The sequence below is a fragment of the Monodon monoceros genome, unplaced genomic scaffold, assembly GCF_005190385.1.
Source record: "Monodon monoceros isolate NGI ecotype Baffin Bay Population unplaced genomic scaffold, NGI_Narwhal_1 Super_Scaffold_6, whole genome shotgun sequence".
NCBI lineage: Eukaryota > Metazoa > Chordata > Mammalia > Artiodactyla > Monodontidae > Monodon > Monodon monoceros.
In genome coordinates this window covers 7,403,207-7,418,914 of record NW_021703783.1, presented here as the reverse complement: position 1 = coordinate 7,418,914, position 15,708 = coordinate 7,403,207, and the positions used below count along the sequence as shown (strand labels likewise).

The window sequence follows — 15,708 nt, the reverse complement described above, 5'->3', positions numbered from 1 at the left end:
CCTTGTCCCTATGCCTTGACTTCATAGTTATACTGGGGAACGACCCAGCTCCAACATGGTCATTGTTGATGTGAAGATGGTATCAGGCTTCATACCTGTGAAAGCATCAGTGAAAAAGGTAAACCCTAAGTTTCTTACAGATAGCAAAGTCATGGCAAATGCTGTCAATTTTATTTTGTTGATTCAGTTCTCCAAGAGGTTTATTCCCTCAAACTTGTTTCTCTAGTGTGTGTTTCCATCATTTTAAAAGTGGGCATCCTAGCTATGTGGTCTCAACTATAAGATATAAATCATAAACATGGTTAATAATGTTCCAGCAGGCCCTGAGACTTCTAGGAATGTGTAGTGCATTGAATTATCTTCCAACTATGTACAAAAAGAAAAAGGGAGACTATATCATATGTAAGCATATACATATATTCTCCTTATTTTATATAGTTGGAAGATAATTCCCTCTCTAAATAGATGATAGATAGATAGATAAGGAGGGTTTAATAAATATTACTTTTATTATTTTTATTATTATTACTATTATTCTTGAAGAAATCAAAATTAGTGTTTGGATGTCTCTGAGAAGCCATTTAGAACATAAATACCTGAAAACTGCCTCAGCCTGAAAGTTCCTCATCCCATATCTTTGGCCTTTCCTCTTGGTCAACAGCTCCAAGAAAGGCCTCAGATTCAAAGGACTGAAGTGAGCACCAACCACGTCCTGATTTACTTTGAAGAGGTAAGATTCTCTGTGATTCTGCTAGATCTGGAAGAACCACTACAGATTCTAACAAACCAACCCAGGTTCCAAAGAGTGTATTTCACCTACACAACTTACCATATTATAAAACTCCCTGGTATAGCATTTATGAATTGTGGGGAAAGAAAATAGCTACAGAGGGAAACGAAGCTGGGCCAGGTCAACAAAGCTCAATTTACTACATTTGACTGTCCATAGAATCGTCTTTTTGCCCTTCTTTTATCTGTCATTGAGTGTATTATGCAAGTCTTAAAACCTCTCGTTCTTTCCACAGGTTTTGGTGCAGAGGACAGCTTAAGTACAGGGTTTGATACTATCTTAAGAAAAGAGTAACTGAGTTAATCTTTGATTCCAATTCAGTTTTCCTGTCTCTCCAGCTAACCCATCAAAGCTTGAGTTTCTCCTTCTCAGTGGAACAAAACATCCCAATAAAGAATTTAAAACCAGCTACCGTAAAGGCCTATGATTATTATGAGACAGGTGAGTGGGATTCAGACATGCTGAGCCTTGAAAGGAAAAAGATGACTAACTAGGACAGGGTCACCTTAGCTGAAAGAAAACTCCACAATCTTTCACTGGAAGAAAGAGTTGAGTTTATGATCACAGGATAAGCATATTCCTGTATATTAATCTGTCTTATGCCCCCAAACAAGTATTAGAATCATTCTTATAAATTGATCATAAAGCAATAAGGGGATCAATTTTTTCTAAATTCCCCTATGACGTTTTTTCTGGACTGAATTATTCCAGAAAGAAAAGAAGGGTGGCAATAACTAAAAATGTGTGATATGAGACCCAAAATTTGTTCTATTTTTGATTTGGGCCTCAGATAGTTTCACGAATTTTGGGAAACTTTGTATAATATGTCAGGAAATTCTTCCATTTGCTCATGACTTTGAAGTAGAAACTTACCAGTATCTTAGCATGCTGGTAGTGTTCAAACTTTACTCTTTCTTAGAAAAGAAAAGGTTCAGAGAGGAACGTACAACTCCAATAAGAAAAACATAGTTGTGAAAAAGGGCTATACAGTGTCCTATAGAAAGACAGTTATCCATTTGTGAAATCTGCCCCTCAACTTTATGTCCAAGCCCAATTTTCTCTTGCTCCTCACTAACCAATCCCAAAAGGCTTAGTACAGAAGTCCTTTTATTGGCTCTGTAACTGTGCTTTATACTTTCTTTCGTAGCTTACACACTTTATTTACAATTAACCATTCATGTGCCTATTACTGAATGTCTTCACTCTGTCTCATCATTTTTGCATTTCAGAGGAATTCACCATTGAAGAGTACAGTGTTCCCTGCAGTGCTGGTAAAGTATAAACAGTAAAATCTAATGCCAACAAAAAGAAAATAAATAAAATATGTGTTGTCTGTGTAAAGCTGCTTCTTGAGCATATCCTTACCATATTATAAAACTCCTTGGTAAATCATTTATGAATTGAACTATCTAAAATGTATTATAGAATTTCACAGTAGAAAAAAATGCAAGTAAAATATAATTACTGGTGTCTGGGTTGACTTGTTTGAAGATGAATCCAGGAATTTGCCACATATAAAAGGGAAATCATCTAATATTTAGTTTATGTTTCTATACTCAGTGGTGATATATTTATTACCCATGGCCTTTCTGGGATGTTTCTAAACTTATACTAGTTAAAGTCAGGAGACTGTTCACTATAAATTATCCATATAACACAGCACAAGAGATGTGATCTACAAGACCTTCCTTTAGGCTGATTGACAGTGTTCATCTTTAACAATACAACACTTGCTGTGAGACCTTCCACTTTCCACTTTAAAACATGAAAAAACTGAGAACAACCTTATCATTAAAAATAATTAAACTTATTAAGTTCAAATATTTATAATTCAAATATGAAAAATTATTCCTTTATTAGATCACAAAATTTCCCTAATATTTCTAACTTTTCTTCTACTGTTTAGAATCTGAACACGGAAATGCTTGAAGATGGAAACTTACAAACTTCATCAGATGAACTTTTCCAGAAATGAAGAACAAAGACTTATCAGGAGAGAAGATAGTGGGAGAAAGAAGGGATGGGAATTGGAAGTACATGAAATTTGTGTGTCAAATAAATTTATGACATTTACAACTCTATCTTTTATTTTGTTCTTTATCAATGTTATATTTCCCTTCTGAAATACATATCCATTCTCCACAGTGTTTTTTCTTGGTTGTAGGTTCTTCCCTTTCATCACTTTAAGTATATCATGACATTCCCTTCTGGCTTGTAGAGTTTCTGCTGAGAAATCAGCTGTTAACCTTATGGGAGTTCCCTTGTATGTTATTTGTCGTTTTTCCCTTGCTGCTTTCAATAATTTTTCTTTGTATTTAATTTTTGTCAGTTTAATTACTGTGTGTCTCAGCGTATTTCTCCTTGGGTCTATCCTGTGTGGGACTCTCTGTGCTTCCTGGACCTGGGTGGCTATTTCCTTTCCCATGTTAGGGAAGTTTTCGACTATAATCTCTTCAAATATTTTCTTGGGTCCTTTATCTGTCTCTTCTCCTTCTGGGACCCCTATAATGCAAATGTTGTTGCATTTAATGTTGTCCCAGAGGTCTCTTAGGCTGTCTTCAGTTCTTTTCATCCTTTTTTCTTATTCTGTTATATGGCAATGAGTTCCACCATTCTGTCTTCCAGGTCACTTATCCGTTCTTCTGCCTCAGTTATTCTGCTATTGATTCCTTCTAGTGTAGTTTTCATTTCAGTTATTGTATTGTTCATCTCTGTTTGTTTGTTCCTTAATTCTTCTAGGTCTTTGCTAAACATTTCTTGCATCTTCTCGATCTTTGCCTCCATTCTTTTTCCGAGGTCCTGGATCATCTTCACTATCATTATTCTGAATTCTTTTTCTGGAAGGTTGCCTATCTCCACTTCATTTAGTTGTTTTTCTGGGGTTTTATCTTGTTCCTTCATCTGGTACATAGCCCTCTGCCTTTTCATCTCGTCTATCTTTCTGTGAATGTGGTTTTTGTTCCACAGTCTGCAGGATTGTAGTTCTTCTTGCTTCTGCTGTCTGTCCTCTGGTGGATGAGGCTATCTAAGAGGCTTATTCAAGTTTCCTGATGGGAGGGACTGGTGGTGGGTATAGCTGGGTGTTGCTCTGGTGGGCAGAGCTCAGTAAAACTTCAATCCGCTTGACTGCTGATAGGTGGGGCTGGGTTCCCTCCCTTTTGGTTGTTTGGCCTGAGGCAACCCAACACTGGAGCCTACCTGGGCTCTTTGGTGGGGCTAATGGCAGACTCTGGGAGGGCCAAAGGAGTACTTCCCAGAACTTCTGCTGCCAGTGTCCTTATCCCCACGGTGAGACACAGCCACCGCCCCACCTCTGCAGGAGACCCTCCAACACTAGCAGGTAGGTCTGGTTCAGTCTCCCCTGGGGTCACCGCTCCTTCCCCTGGGTCCCAATATGCACATTACTTTGTGTGTGCCCTCCAAGAGTGAAGTCTCTGTTTCCCCCAGTCCTGTTGAAGTCCTGCAATCAAATCCCACTAGCCTTCAAAGTCTGATTCTCTGGGAATTCCTCCTCCCATTGTCAGACCCCCAGGTTGGGAACCTGACGTGGGGCTCAGAACCTTCACTCCAGTGGGTGGACTTCTGTAGTATAAGTGTTCTCCAGTCTGTGAGTCACCCACCCAGCAGTTATGGGATTTGATTTTACTGTGATTGCGCCCCTCCTACCGTCTCATTGTGGCTTATACTTTGTCTTTGGACGTGGGGTATCTTTTTTGGTGAGTTCCAGTGTCTTCCTGTCGATGAGTGTCCAGCAGCTAGTTGTGATTCTGGTGTTCTCACAAGAGGAAGTGAGAGCACGTCCTTCTACTCCACCATCTTGGTTCCTAATTGCCCACAGTGTTTTTTAAAACACTGAAAAATCATGCAAAGAGGTATAAGCAAAAAACTATAGATAAATCAAAATGAAATTTAAAAAAATGTTTAAGTAACCCACAGGAAGGTGGGGAAAAGAAAACAGTATTTCCAAATATTGGAAACAACCAAAACGTCCATCAGTAGGTGAAAGGTTAAACTACCTGTGGTACATTCATACTATGGAATACCAGTCGGTAATAAAGAGGGACAAAGTACTGATACAGGCAACAACTTGGATGGATCTCCAAAACATTACACTGAGTGAAAAGAAAGACAATTTCAAAAGGTCATACTGTGTGATTCCTTTCATATAACATTCTTGAAATGGCAAAATCATAGAAATGGAAAATAAATTGGTGGTTTCCAGGCTTTATGGAGGCTAGAGCCAGTGGGGAGGGATGTGACTTACAAAGGGATAGCATTAGAGAGATCTTTGTGGTGATGAAATAATGCAGGTGTAGAAGCAAAAGTCCTGGTTCAAATTTTTACATTTAATTCCATCTTAAATTATTTTGTTTTCTATTGTTTGGTGAGTGAGTGAGTATCTAAACTGACATTTTTTCTCATGTATGTAGCTTTCTAATAGTCCCATTATCATTTATGAACCAATTCAATATTTCCCTGCTAATAAAACATGACTCCTTTATCACAAATTAAATTAGCATGTTTTAAGACTTGTTTCTAAGTGATTTATTCTATTTCATTGATTAGCTAGTCTATTCTTTCACATGTACTAAAATATTTGAATTACTGGGGCTTAATAAAATATTTTAATAATTACTCTGGCTGGTCCATTCTCATTTCTCTGTTTTCACCTTTTCTTTGCAATACTAAGCTTATTATTTATTCCAGGTAAAATTTTGAAATCTTTTTATGACGTGAATTATCCCCATAGTCACATTGAGCATTGTTTGGAAATTCATTGAATACTAATAAATTTATAATGATTACGAATGTCAACTTTTTTACAATATTTAGCCTTCCCTATTCAGACACATTTTATGTTCATTTATTCATTTCACATGAAGTGAATTCTAATTCTGACTTAATTTCTGAATTTGGCCTGAACTACAAAATAAAAATTAGAGATTAATTTCATGGACATAAATAGTAAGATAAGTTGAATGAATAATACAGTGTATACAAGGAGACAAATTAAAAGATAAGGGCAAAAATAAAATTACAAGATAAGGAAAGACTAGAACAATATTTCTTATTTGTTGATAGAAACCACTGAAAGATTTTTTAAAAAGAATTATTTCAGAGATGCATTATAGATAGTCCATCTTCTAAGCAATGGCAGGAAGAAGAAAGCAAATTAATTCTGATCTTTCTAATTTCTGATACAGTCCATTTGTGCAGAGTGGGGCTGTTTTCATGCTTTTGATGGTTTAGCACACATATCTCTCGTCTACACTTAGACAATTCCATGCCTTAAAACATTATTTGGAGGGAGAAGCTTCAAGATGGCGGAAGAGTAAGATGCGGAGATCAATCTTCCTCCCCACAAATACATCAGAAATACATCTACATGTGGAACAACCCCTACAGAACACCTACTGAACGCTGGCAGAAGACCTCAGACCTCCCAAAAGGCAAGAAACTCCCCACGTACCTGGGTAGGGCAAAACAAAAAAGAAAAAACAGACAAAAGAATAGGGACAGGCCCTGCACCAGTAGGAGGGAGCTTTGAAGGAGGAAAGGTTTACACACACTGGGAAGCCCCTTCGCGGGCGGAGACTGCGGGTGGCGGAGGGGGGAAGCTTCGGAGCTGCGGAGGAGAGCGCAGCCACAGGGTTGCGGAGGGCAAAGCGGAGAGATTCCCGCACAGAGGATCGTGCCGACCGGCACTCACCAGCCCGAGAGGCTTGTCAGCTCACCCGCCGGGGCAGGCGGGGGCTGGGAGCTGAGGCTCGGGCTTCAGTCGGATCCCAGGGAGAGGACTGGGGTTCGCGGCGTGAACACAGCCTGAAGGGGGTTAGTGCGCCACGACTGGCCGGTAGGGAGTCCGGGGAAAAGTCTGGACCTGCCGAAGAGGCAAGAGACTTTTTCTTGCCTCTTTGTTTCCTGGTGCGCGAGGAGAGGGGATTCAGAGCGCCACTTAAAGGAGGTCCTGAGACAGTGCGAGCAGCAGCTATCAGCACAGACCTCAGAGACGGGCATGAGACGCTAAGGCCACTGCTGCCACCACCAAGAAGCCTGTGTGCGAGCACAGGTTACTATCTACACCGCCCCTCCTGGGAGCCTGTGCAGCCCGCCACTGCCAGGGTCCCGGGATCCAGGGACAACTTCCCAGGGAGAACGCACGGCGCACCTCAGGCGGGTGCAATGTCACGCTGGCCTCTGCCGCCGCAGGCTCGCCCCGCACTCCGTACCCCTCCCTCCCCCCAGCCTGAGTGAGCCAGAGCCCCCGAAGCAGCTGCTCCTTTAACCCCGTCCTGTCTGAGCAAAGAAGAGACACCCTCAGAAGACCTACACTCAGAGGCGGGTCCAAATCCAAAGCTGAACCCCAGGAGCTGTGCGAACAAAGAAGAGAAAGGGAAATCTCTCCCAGCAGCCTCAGGAGCAGCGGATTAAATCTCCACAATCAACCTGACGTACCCTGCATCTGCGGAATACCTGAATAGATAACGAATCATCCCAAATTGAGGAGGTGGACTTTGGGAGCATCAATATATATATATATTTTTTTTTCCCCCTTTTTCTCTTTTTGTGACTGTGTATGTGTATGTTTCTGTGTGAGATTTTGTCTGTATAGCTTTGCTTTTACTATTTGTCCTAGTGTTCTGTCCGTTTTTTTTTTCTTTTCTTTTCTTTTGGTTAGTATAGTTTTTAGCACTTGTTATCACTGGTGGATTTGTTTTTTGGCTTGGTTGCTCTCTTCTTTCTTTTTTTTTATTACTTTTTAAATTGTTTTTAATAATTAGTTTTTATTTTAATAACTTTATTTTATTTTATCTTTTTCATTCTTACTTTTTTTCTCCCTTTTATTCTGAGCCGTGTGGATGACAGGCTCTTGGTGTTCCACCGAGGAACTGGGCTGTGCCTCTGAGGTGGGAGAGCCAAGTTCAGGACATTGGTATACCAGAGACCTCCCAGCTCCATGTAATATCAAATGGCAAAAATCTCCCAGAGATTTCCATCTCAAAGCCAAGACCCAGCTCCACTCAACGACCAGCAAGGTATACTGCTGGACACCCTTTGCCAAACAACTAGCAAGACAGGAACACAAACCCGCCCATTAGCAGAGAGGCTGCCTAAAGTAATAATAAGGTCACAGACACCCCAAAACACACCACCAGATGTGGACCTGCCCACCAGAAAGACAAGATCCAGCCTCATCCACCAGAACACAGGCACTAGTCCCCTCCACCAGGAAGCCTACACAACTGAACCAACATTAGCCACTCGGGGCAAACACCAAAAAAAATGGGAACTACGAACCTGCAGCCTGCGAAAAGGAGACCCCAAACACAGTAAGTTAAGCAAAATGAGAAGACAGAGAAACACACAGCAGATGAAGGGGCAAGGTAAAAACCCACCAGACCTAACACATGAAGAGGAAATAGGCATGCTACCTGAAAAACAATTCAGAATAATGATAGTAAAGATGATCCAAAATCTTGGAAATAGAATGGAGAAAATACAAGAAATGTTTAACAAGGACCTAGAAGAACTAAAGAGCAAACAAAAAATAAGAACGCAATAGATGAAATTAAAAATTCTCTAGAACGGATCAATAGCAGAATAACTGAGGCAGAAGAACGGATAAGTGACCTGGAAGATAAAATAGTGGAAATAACTACTGCAGAGCAGATTAAAGAAAAAAGAATGAAGAGAATTCAGGACAGTCTCAGAGACCTCTGGGATAACATTAAACGCACCAACATTCGAATTATAGGGGTCCTAGAAGAAGAAGAGAAAAAGAAAGGTACTGAGAAAATATTTGAAGAGATTATAGTTGAAAACTTCCCTAATATGGGAAAGGAAATAGTTAATCAAGTCCAGGAAGCACAGAGAGTCCCATATAGGATAAATCCAAGGAGAAAAACGCCAAGACACATATTAATCAAACTATCAAAAATTAAATACAAAGAAGAAATACTAAAAGCAGCAAGGGAAAAACAACAAATGACATACAAGGGAATCCCCATACGGTTAACAGGTGATCTTTCAGCAGAAACCCTGCAAGCCAGAAGGGAGTGGCAGGACATATTTAAAGTGATGAAAGAGAAAAACCTACAACCAAGATTACTCTACCCAGCAAGGATCTCATTCAGATTTGATGGAGAAATTAAAACCTTTACAGACAAGCAAAAGCTGAGAGAGTTCAGCACCACCAAACCAGCTTTATACAAATACTAAAGGATCTTCTCTAGGCAGGAAACACAAGAGAAGAAAAAGACCTACAATAACAAACCCCAAACAATTAAGAAAATGGTAATAGGAACATACATATCGATAATTACCTCAAATGTAAATGGATTAAATGCTCCAACCAAAAGACATAGACTGGCTGAATGGATACAGAAACAAGACCCGTATATATACTGTCTACAAGAGACCCACTTCAGACCTAGGGACACATACAGACTGAAAGTGAGGGGATGGAAAAAAGATATTCCATGCAAATGGAAATCAAAAGAAAGCTGGAGTAGCAATTCTCATATCAGACAAAATAGACTTTAAAACAAAGACTATTACAAGAGACAAAGAAGGACACTACATAATGATCAAGGGACGAATCCAAGAATAAGATATAACAATTGTAAATATTTATACGCCCAACATAGGAGCACCTCAATACATAAGGCAAATACTGCCAGCCATAAAAGGGGAAATTGACAGTAACCCAATCATACTTTCATACATTTCATACATAACACAATCACACAATCCTACTTTCACCAATGGACAGATCATCCAAAGTGAAAATAAATAAGGAAACACTAGCTTTAAATGATAAATTAAATAAGATGGACTTAATTGATATTTATAGGACATTCCATCCAAAAACAACAGAATACACTTTCTTCTCAAGTGCTCATTCTCCAGGATAGATCATATCTTGGGTCACAAATCAAGCCTTGGTAAATTTAAGAAAATTGAAATCATATCAAGTATCTTTTCCGACCACAATGATATGAGACTAGATATCAGTTACAGGAAAAAATCTGTAAAAAATACAAACACATGGAGGCTAAACAATACACTACTTAATAACCAAGAGATCACTGAAGAAATCAAAGAGGAAATCAAAAAATACCTAGAAACAAATGGCAATGAAAACATGACGACCCAAAACCTATGGGATGCAGCAAAAGCAGTTCTAAGAGGGAAGTTTATAGCAATACAATCCTACATTAAGAATGAAGAAACATCTCAAATAAACAACCTAACCTTACACCCAAAACAATTAGAGAAAGAAAAACAAAAAAAACCCAAAGTTAGCAGGAAAGAAATCATAAAGATCAGATCAGAAATAAATGAAAAAGAAATGAAGGAAACAATAGCAAAGATCAATAAAACTAAAAGCTGGTTCTTTGAGAAGATAAACAAAATTGATAAACCATTAGCCAGACTCATCAAGAAAAAAAGGGAGAAGACTCAAATCAATAGAATTAGATATGGAAGAGGAGAAGTAACAACTGACACTGCAGAAAAACAAAGGATCATGAGAGATTACTACAAGCAATTGTACGCCAGTAAAATGGACAACCTGGAAGAAATGGGCAAATTCTTAGAAATACACAACCTTCCAAGACTGAACCAGGAAGAAATAGAAAATATGAACAGACCAATCACAAGCACTGAAATTGAAACTGTGATTGAAAATCTTCCAACAAACAAAAGCCCAGGAGCAGATGGCTTCACAGGCAAATTCTATCAAACATTTAGAGAAGAGCTAACACCTATCCTTCTCAAACTCTTCCAAAATATAGCAGAGGGAGGAACACTCCCAAACTCATTCTACGAGGCCACCATCATCCTGATACCAAAACCAGACAAAGATGTCACAAAGAAAGAAAACTACAGGCCAATATCACTGATGAACATAGACGTAAAAATCCTCAACAAAATACTAGCAAACAGAATCCAACAGCACATTAAAGGATCCTACACCATGATCAAGTGGGGTTTACCCCAGGAATGCAAGGTTTCTTCAATATACGCAAATCAATCAATGTGATAAACCATATTAAAAAATTGAAGGAGAAAAACCATATGACCATCTCAATAGATGCAGAGAAAGCTTTCAACAAAATTCAACACCCATTTACGATAAAAACCCTCCAGAAAGCAGGCATAGAGGGAACTTACCTCAACATAATAAAGGCCATATATGACAAACCCACAGCCAATATCGTCCTCAATGGTGAAAAACTGAAACCATTTCCACTAAGATCAGGAACAAGACAAGATTTCCCACTCTCACCACTATTATTCAACATAGTTTTGGAAGTTTTAGCCACAGCAATCAGAGAATAAAAAGAAATAAAAGGAATCCAAATCGGAAAAGAAGAAGTAAAGCTGTCACTGTTTGCAGATAACATGATACTATACAGAGATAATCTGAAAGATGCTACCAGAAAACTACTAGAGCTAATCAATGAATTTGGTAAAGTAGCAGGATACAAAATTAATGCACAGAAATCTCTTGCATTCCTATACACTAATGTTGAAAAATCTGAAAGAGAAATTAAGGAAACACTCCCATTTACCATTGCAACAAAAGAATAAAATACCTAGGAATAAACCTACCTAAGGCGACAAAAGACCTGTATGCAGAAAATTATAAGACACTGATGAAAGAAATTAAAGATGATACAAATAGATGGAGAAATATACCATGTTCCTTGATTGGAAGAATCAACATTGTGAAAATGACTGTACTACCCAAAGCAATCTACAGATTCAATGCAATCCCTATCAAACTATCACTGGCATTTTCCACAGAACTAGAACAAAAAATTTCACAATTTGTATGGAAACACAAAAAACCCCGAATAGCCACAGCAATCTTGAGAAAGAAAAATGGAGCTGGAGGAATCAGGCTCCCAGACTTCAGACTATACTACAAAGCTATATAAATCAAGACAGTATGGTACTGGCACAAAAACAGAAATATAGATCAATGGAACAGGATAGAAAGCCCAAAGATAAACCCACGCACATATGGTCACCTTATCTTTGACAAAGGAGGCAAAAATGTACAATGGAGAAAAGACAGCCTCTTCAATAAGTGGCGCTGGGAAAACTGGACAGCTACATGTAAAAGAATGAAATTAGAACACTCCCTAACACCATACACAAAAATAAACTCAAAATGGATTAAAGACCTAAATGTAAGGCCAGACACTATCAAACTCTTAGAGGAAAACATAGGCAGAACACTCTATGACATACATCACAGCAAGATCCTTTTTGACACACTTCCTAGAGAAATGGAAACAAAAACAAAAATAAACAAATGGGACCTAATGAAATTTAAAAGCTTTTGCACAGCAAAGGAAGCCATAAACAAGACAAAAAGACAACACTTAGAATGGGAGCAAATATTTGCAAATGAAGCAACTGATAAAGGATTAATCTCCGAAATTTACAAGCAGCTCATGCAGCTCAATATCAAAAAAACAAACAACCCAATCCAAAAATGGGCAGAAAAACTAAATAGACATTTCTCCAAAGAAGTTATACAGATTGCCAACAAACACATGAAAGAATGCTCAACATCATTAATCATTAGAGAAATGCAAATCAAAACTACAATGAGATATCATCTCACACCAGTCAGAATGGCCATCATCAAAAAATCTAGAAACAATAAATGCTGGAGAGGGTGTGGAGAAAAGGGAACCCTCTTGCACTGGTGGTGGGAATGTAAATTGACACAGCCAGTATGGAGAACAGTATGGAGGTTCCTTAAAAAACTAAAAATAGAACTACCATATGACCCAGCAATCCCACTACTGGGCATATACCCTGAGAAAACCATAATTCAAAAAGAGTCATGTACCAAAATGTTTATTGCAGCTCTATTTACAATAGTCAGGACATGGAAGCAACCTAAGTGTCCATCGACAGATGAATGGATAAAGAAGATGTGGCACACATATACAATGGAATATTACTCAGCCATAAAAAGAAATGAAATTGAGTTATTTGTAGTGAGGTGGATGGACCTAGAGTCTGTCGTACAGAGTGAAGTAAGTCAGAAATAGAAAAACAAATGCCGTATGCTAACATATAGATATGGAATCTAAGAAAAAAAAAAAAAGGTCATGAAGAACCTAGGGGCAAGATGGGAAAAAAGACACAGACCTACTAGAGAATGGACTTGAGGATACGGGGAGGGGGAAGGGTAAGCTGTGACAAAATGAGAGAGTGGCATGGACATATATACACTACATTTGTTTTTAAAGTAAAAAGAGTCATGGAAATCCTGTCTTGATCCACTAGTACAGTCTGAAAGTTGTCTAAGGAATAACAGCTCAGAAACCTGAATCCAAGAGTCTATTCTCTGAGGTATCAAAGTTCAGAGGATGTAGTAGAATCCTTTCCAGAAGCCTTCAGCAAGCATCAAGAAGCAGATACCTGCTTGATAATAAAATTACTTAATTTATCACAGTAACCAATAACATCATATGAAGGATGGCAAAATTTTCTGTAGTCATACTGCACATAGCTATTTTATAGTTTTCATCAATGTTTTCTTAAGAAAACATTTTCTTAAGTATATACTATTATCAGGGAAGACATTGACAAATCTCCAGAGCCTTCACATAAAAGGTACAATTTCTGAAATATTTATATTAATAATATTCTACCTATACAAACTTAACCTAGGGAAGGCTGAGTGTATCTTCCAATTTGATCATTCTTCCCATGTATCTCTTACAACACTAATAAGCTAATTAATAAATATAATGAAAACTATGCTGAATTTAATTGTTAATTTAGGATTCAATCTTGGAAGGAAAAAGAGAGTTGCTAAATTGCAACTGCTATCTAGATTAAACAGGAGAAGCAATCCTTTATTACCTATTATTTAATCAAAGTGATAAAATATTTTTAACTTAAAAGAAGATAACATGATTGTAAAGCCAACACAAAGCAGAGAGAAATATTCTGGTGCAATATTGAATAAATGTTATCTGGACACATTGCAACAGAAAAAAATAATAAACTCACACTGTTAAGAGCAAAATCTACTAAATTGAGAGTTAGATACAGCATAAATAAAAGAAAAAGGACTTTTCTCAGATTCATTAAAAACACAATATATTTGAATAATACCTACTATATTCCAGATAAATGACCACAATTCACTTTCTAAAACCAATATACCATTTAACAAAGAGAAACCCAAATTTTAGCTTTGCATTAATATAATATTTTATAGTAAGTTTCACAAGCTTTTTAAAATTCTGTTAGGTGTTTTCTTGCTGCTTTTATAGTTCTTCTCTGTTCCTTTCTTCTTCTCCTACTCCGTTCCTTTGTGGTTCAGCGACTTTCTTTAGTGTTATGTTTAGATTCCTTTCTCATTATCTTTTGTACATCTGCTATAGGCTTTTGCTTGTGGTTAACTTGAGGTTCACATATAACAGCCTATATATGTAACAGTCTATTTCAAGGTGTTAGCAAGTTAAATTTGAACACATTCTTAAAAACTCTACCTTTTTACTTCCCCTTCCCACACTTTATGTCTTTATGCCATATTTTACACCTTTTTATTTTGAGTTTCCTTTAACTTGTTAACTACCTACTTATTGTGGTTGTTAATTTTACTCTTTTGTCTTTTAACCTTCATACTAGCTTTACAAGAGCTTAACCCACTATCTTTACTACATACTTGCCTTTACCAGTGAGATTTTTACTTACATGTTTTCTTATTTGTTAGTACCTTTTCTTTCCAGCTTAAGGAAGTCCCTTTAACATTTCTTGTAAAGTTGGTTTAGTGGTGATGAACTCCTTTAGCTTTTTCTTCTGTGGAAAACTCTTTATCTCTCCTTCAGTTCTAAATGATGGCCTTGCTGGGTAGAGATTCTTGGCTGGAAGTTTTTTCCTTCACAACTTTGAATCTATTGTGCCACTCCCTCCTGGCCTGCAGAGTTTCTGCTGAAAACTCAGCTGATAATCTTAGAGGTTTCCCTTGTATGTAACAAGTTTTGTTTTTTTTTTCTCTTGCTGTTTTTAAGATTCTTTAACTTTTGATATTTTAATTATAACGTGCCTTGGTATAGATCTCTTTGATTCCTCTTATAAGGAACTCTCTGTGCTTCCTGAACCTGGATGTCTGTTTCTTCCAGGTTAGGGACGTTTTCAGCCATTATTTCTCAAATAAATTTTCTGTCTCTTCCTCTCTCTGTTCTCCTTCTGGGACTCCTATAATATGAATGTTATCCTGCTTGATGTTGTGCCTCTTAAACTATCTCCACTCTTTCTAAATTCTTTTTTCTCTTTGCTGCTCTATTTGGGTGAGTTCTGCTGCTCTGCCTTTCAGGTCACTGATCCGATCTTCTGCTTCACTTAGTCTTCCGTTAAACCCCTCAAGCCTATTTTCAGTTCATTTATTATATTCTTCAGCTCTGTGGCTTCTGTTTGGCACTTTCTTACATCATCCATCTCTTTGTTGAAACTCTATGTTCATCCATTCTTTCCTAAGTTCAGTGAGCATTTTTTGACTATATGAACTCTTCTTTTCAGATAGATTTTTACCTCCATTTTATTAAGGTCTTTTTCTGAGGTTTTGTTTTGGTCTATCATTTGAAGCATCTTCCTCTGTTTCCTCATTTTGCTTGACTCTCTGTGTTTGAGTCTACATATTAAGTGAAAGAGCTAACTCTCCCAGTCTGGAAGGAGTGGCTTTGTGTAGGAGATGAAACTTAGCATTTATCCTTGCCCTAGTTTTTGGTTATCTCTCAAACCTGTGTGATTGTCTAAGTTTTGTTCTTGATAGGTCCCAGTTGTTGAGGGTGTTTCAAGACCTGTCTGCGTTCCAAAAAGAGTGAGTTCAGTCAGCACCTAGTTTCAGGCTGATCAAAAGCCAGATCCTCGGGCAG

At 37.9% G+C, this 15,708-nt stretch overlaps 1 protein-coding gene across 1 annotated transcript in view; it reads left to right on the top strand.

The window, feature by feature from the left end:
* The window catches only part of LOC114885306 (pregnancy zone protein-like), a 41,780-nt gene extending 38,995 nt beyond the window's left edge, over positions 1 to 2,785 (top strand). The window contains exons 32-36 of the mRNA XM_029204992.1: positions 28 to 118; positions 662 to 730; positions 1,129 to 1,231; positions 2,020 to 2,061; positions 2,697 to 2,785. Of these exons, the coding sequence (XP_029060825.1) occupies positions 28 to 118; positions 662 to 730; positions 1,129 to 1,231; positions 2,020 to 2,061; positions 2,697 to 2,719 (328 nt within the window). The 3' untranslated portion in view covers positions 2,720 to 2,785. The remainder of the gene's footprint in view (positions 1 to 27; positions 119 to 661; positions 731 to 1,128; positions 1,232 to 2,019; positions 2,062 to 2,696) is intronic.
* Positions 2,786 to 15,708: the final 12,923 nt, after the last annotated feature.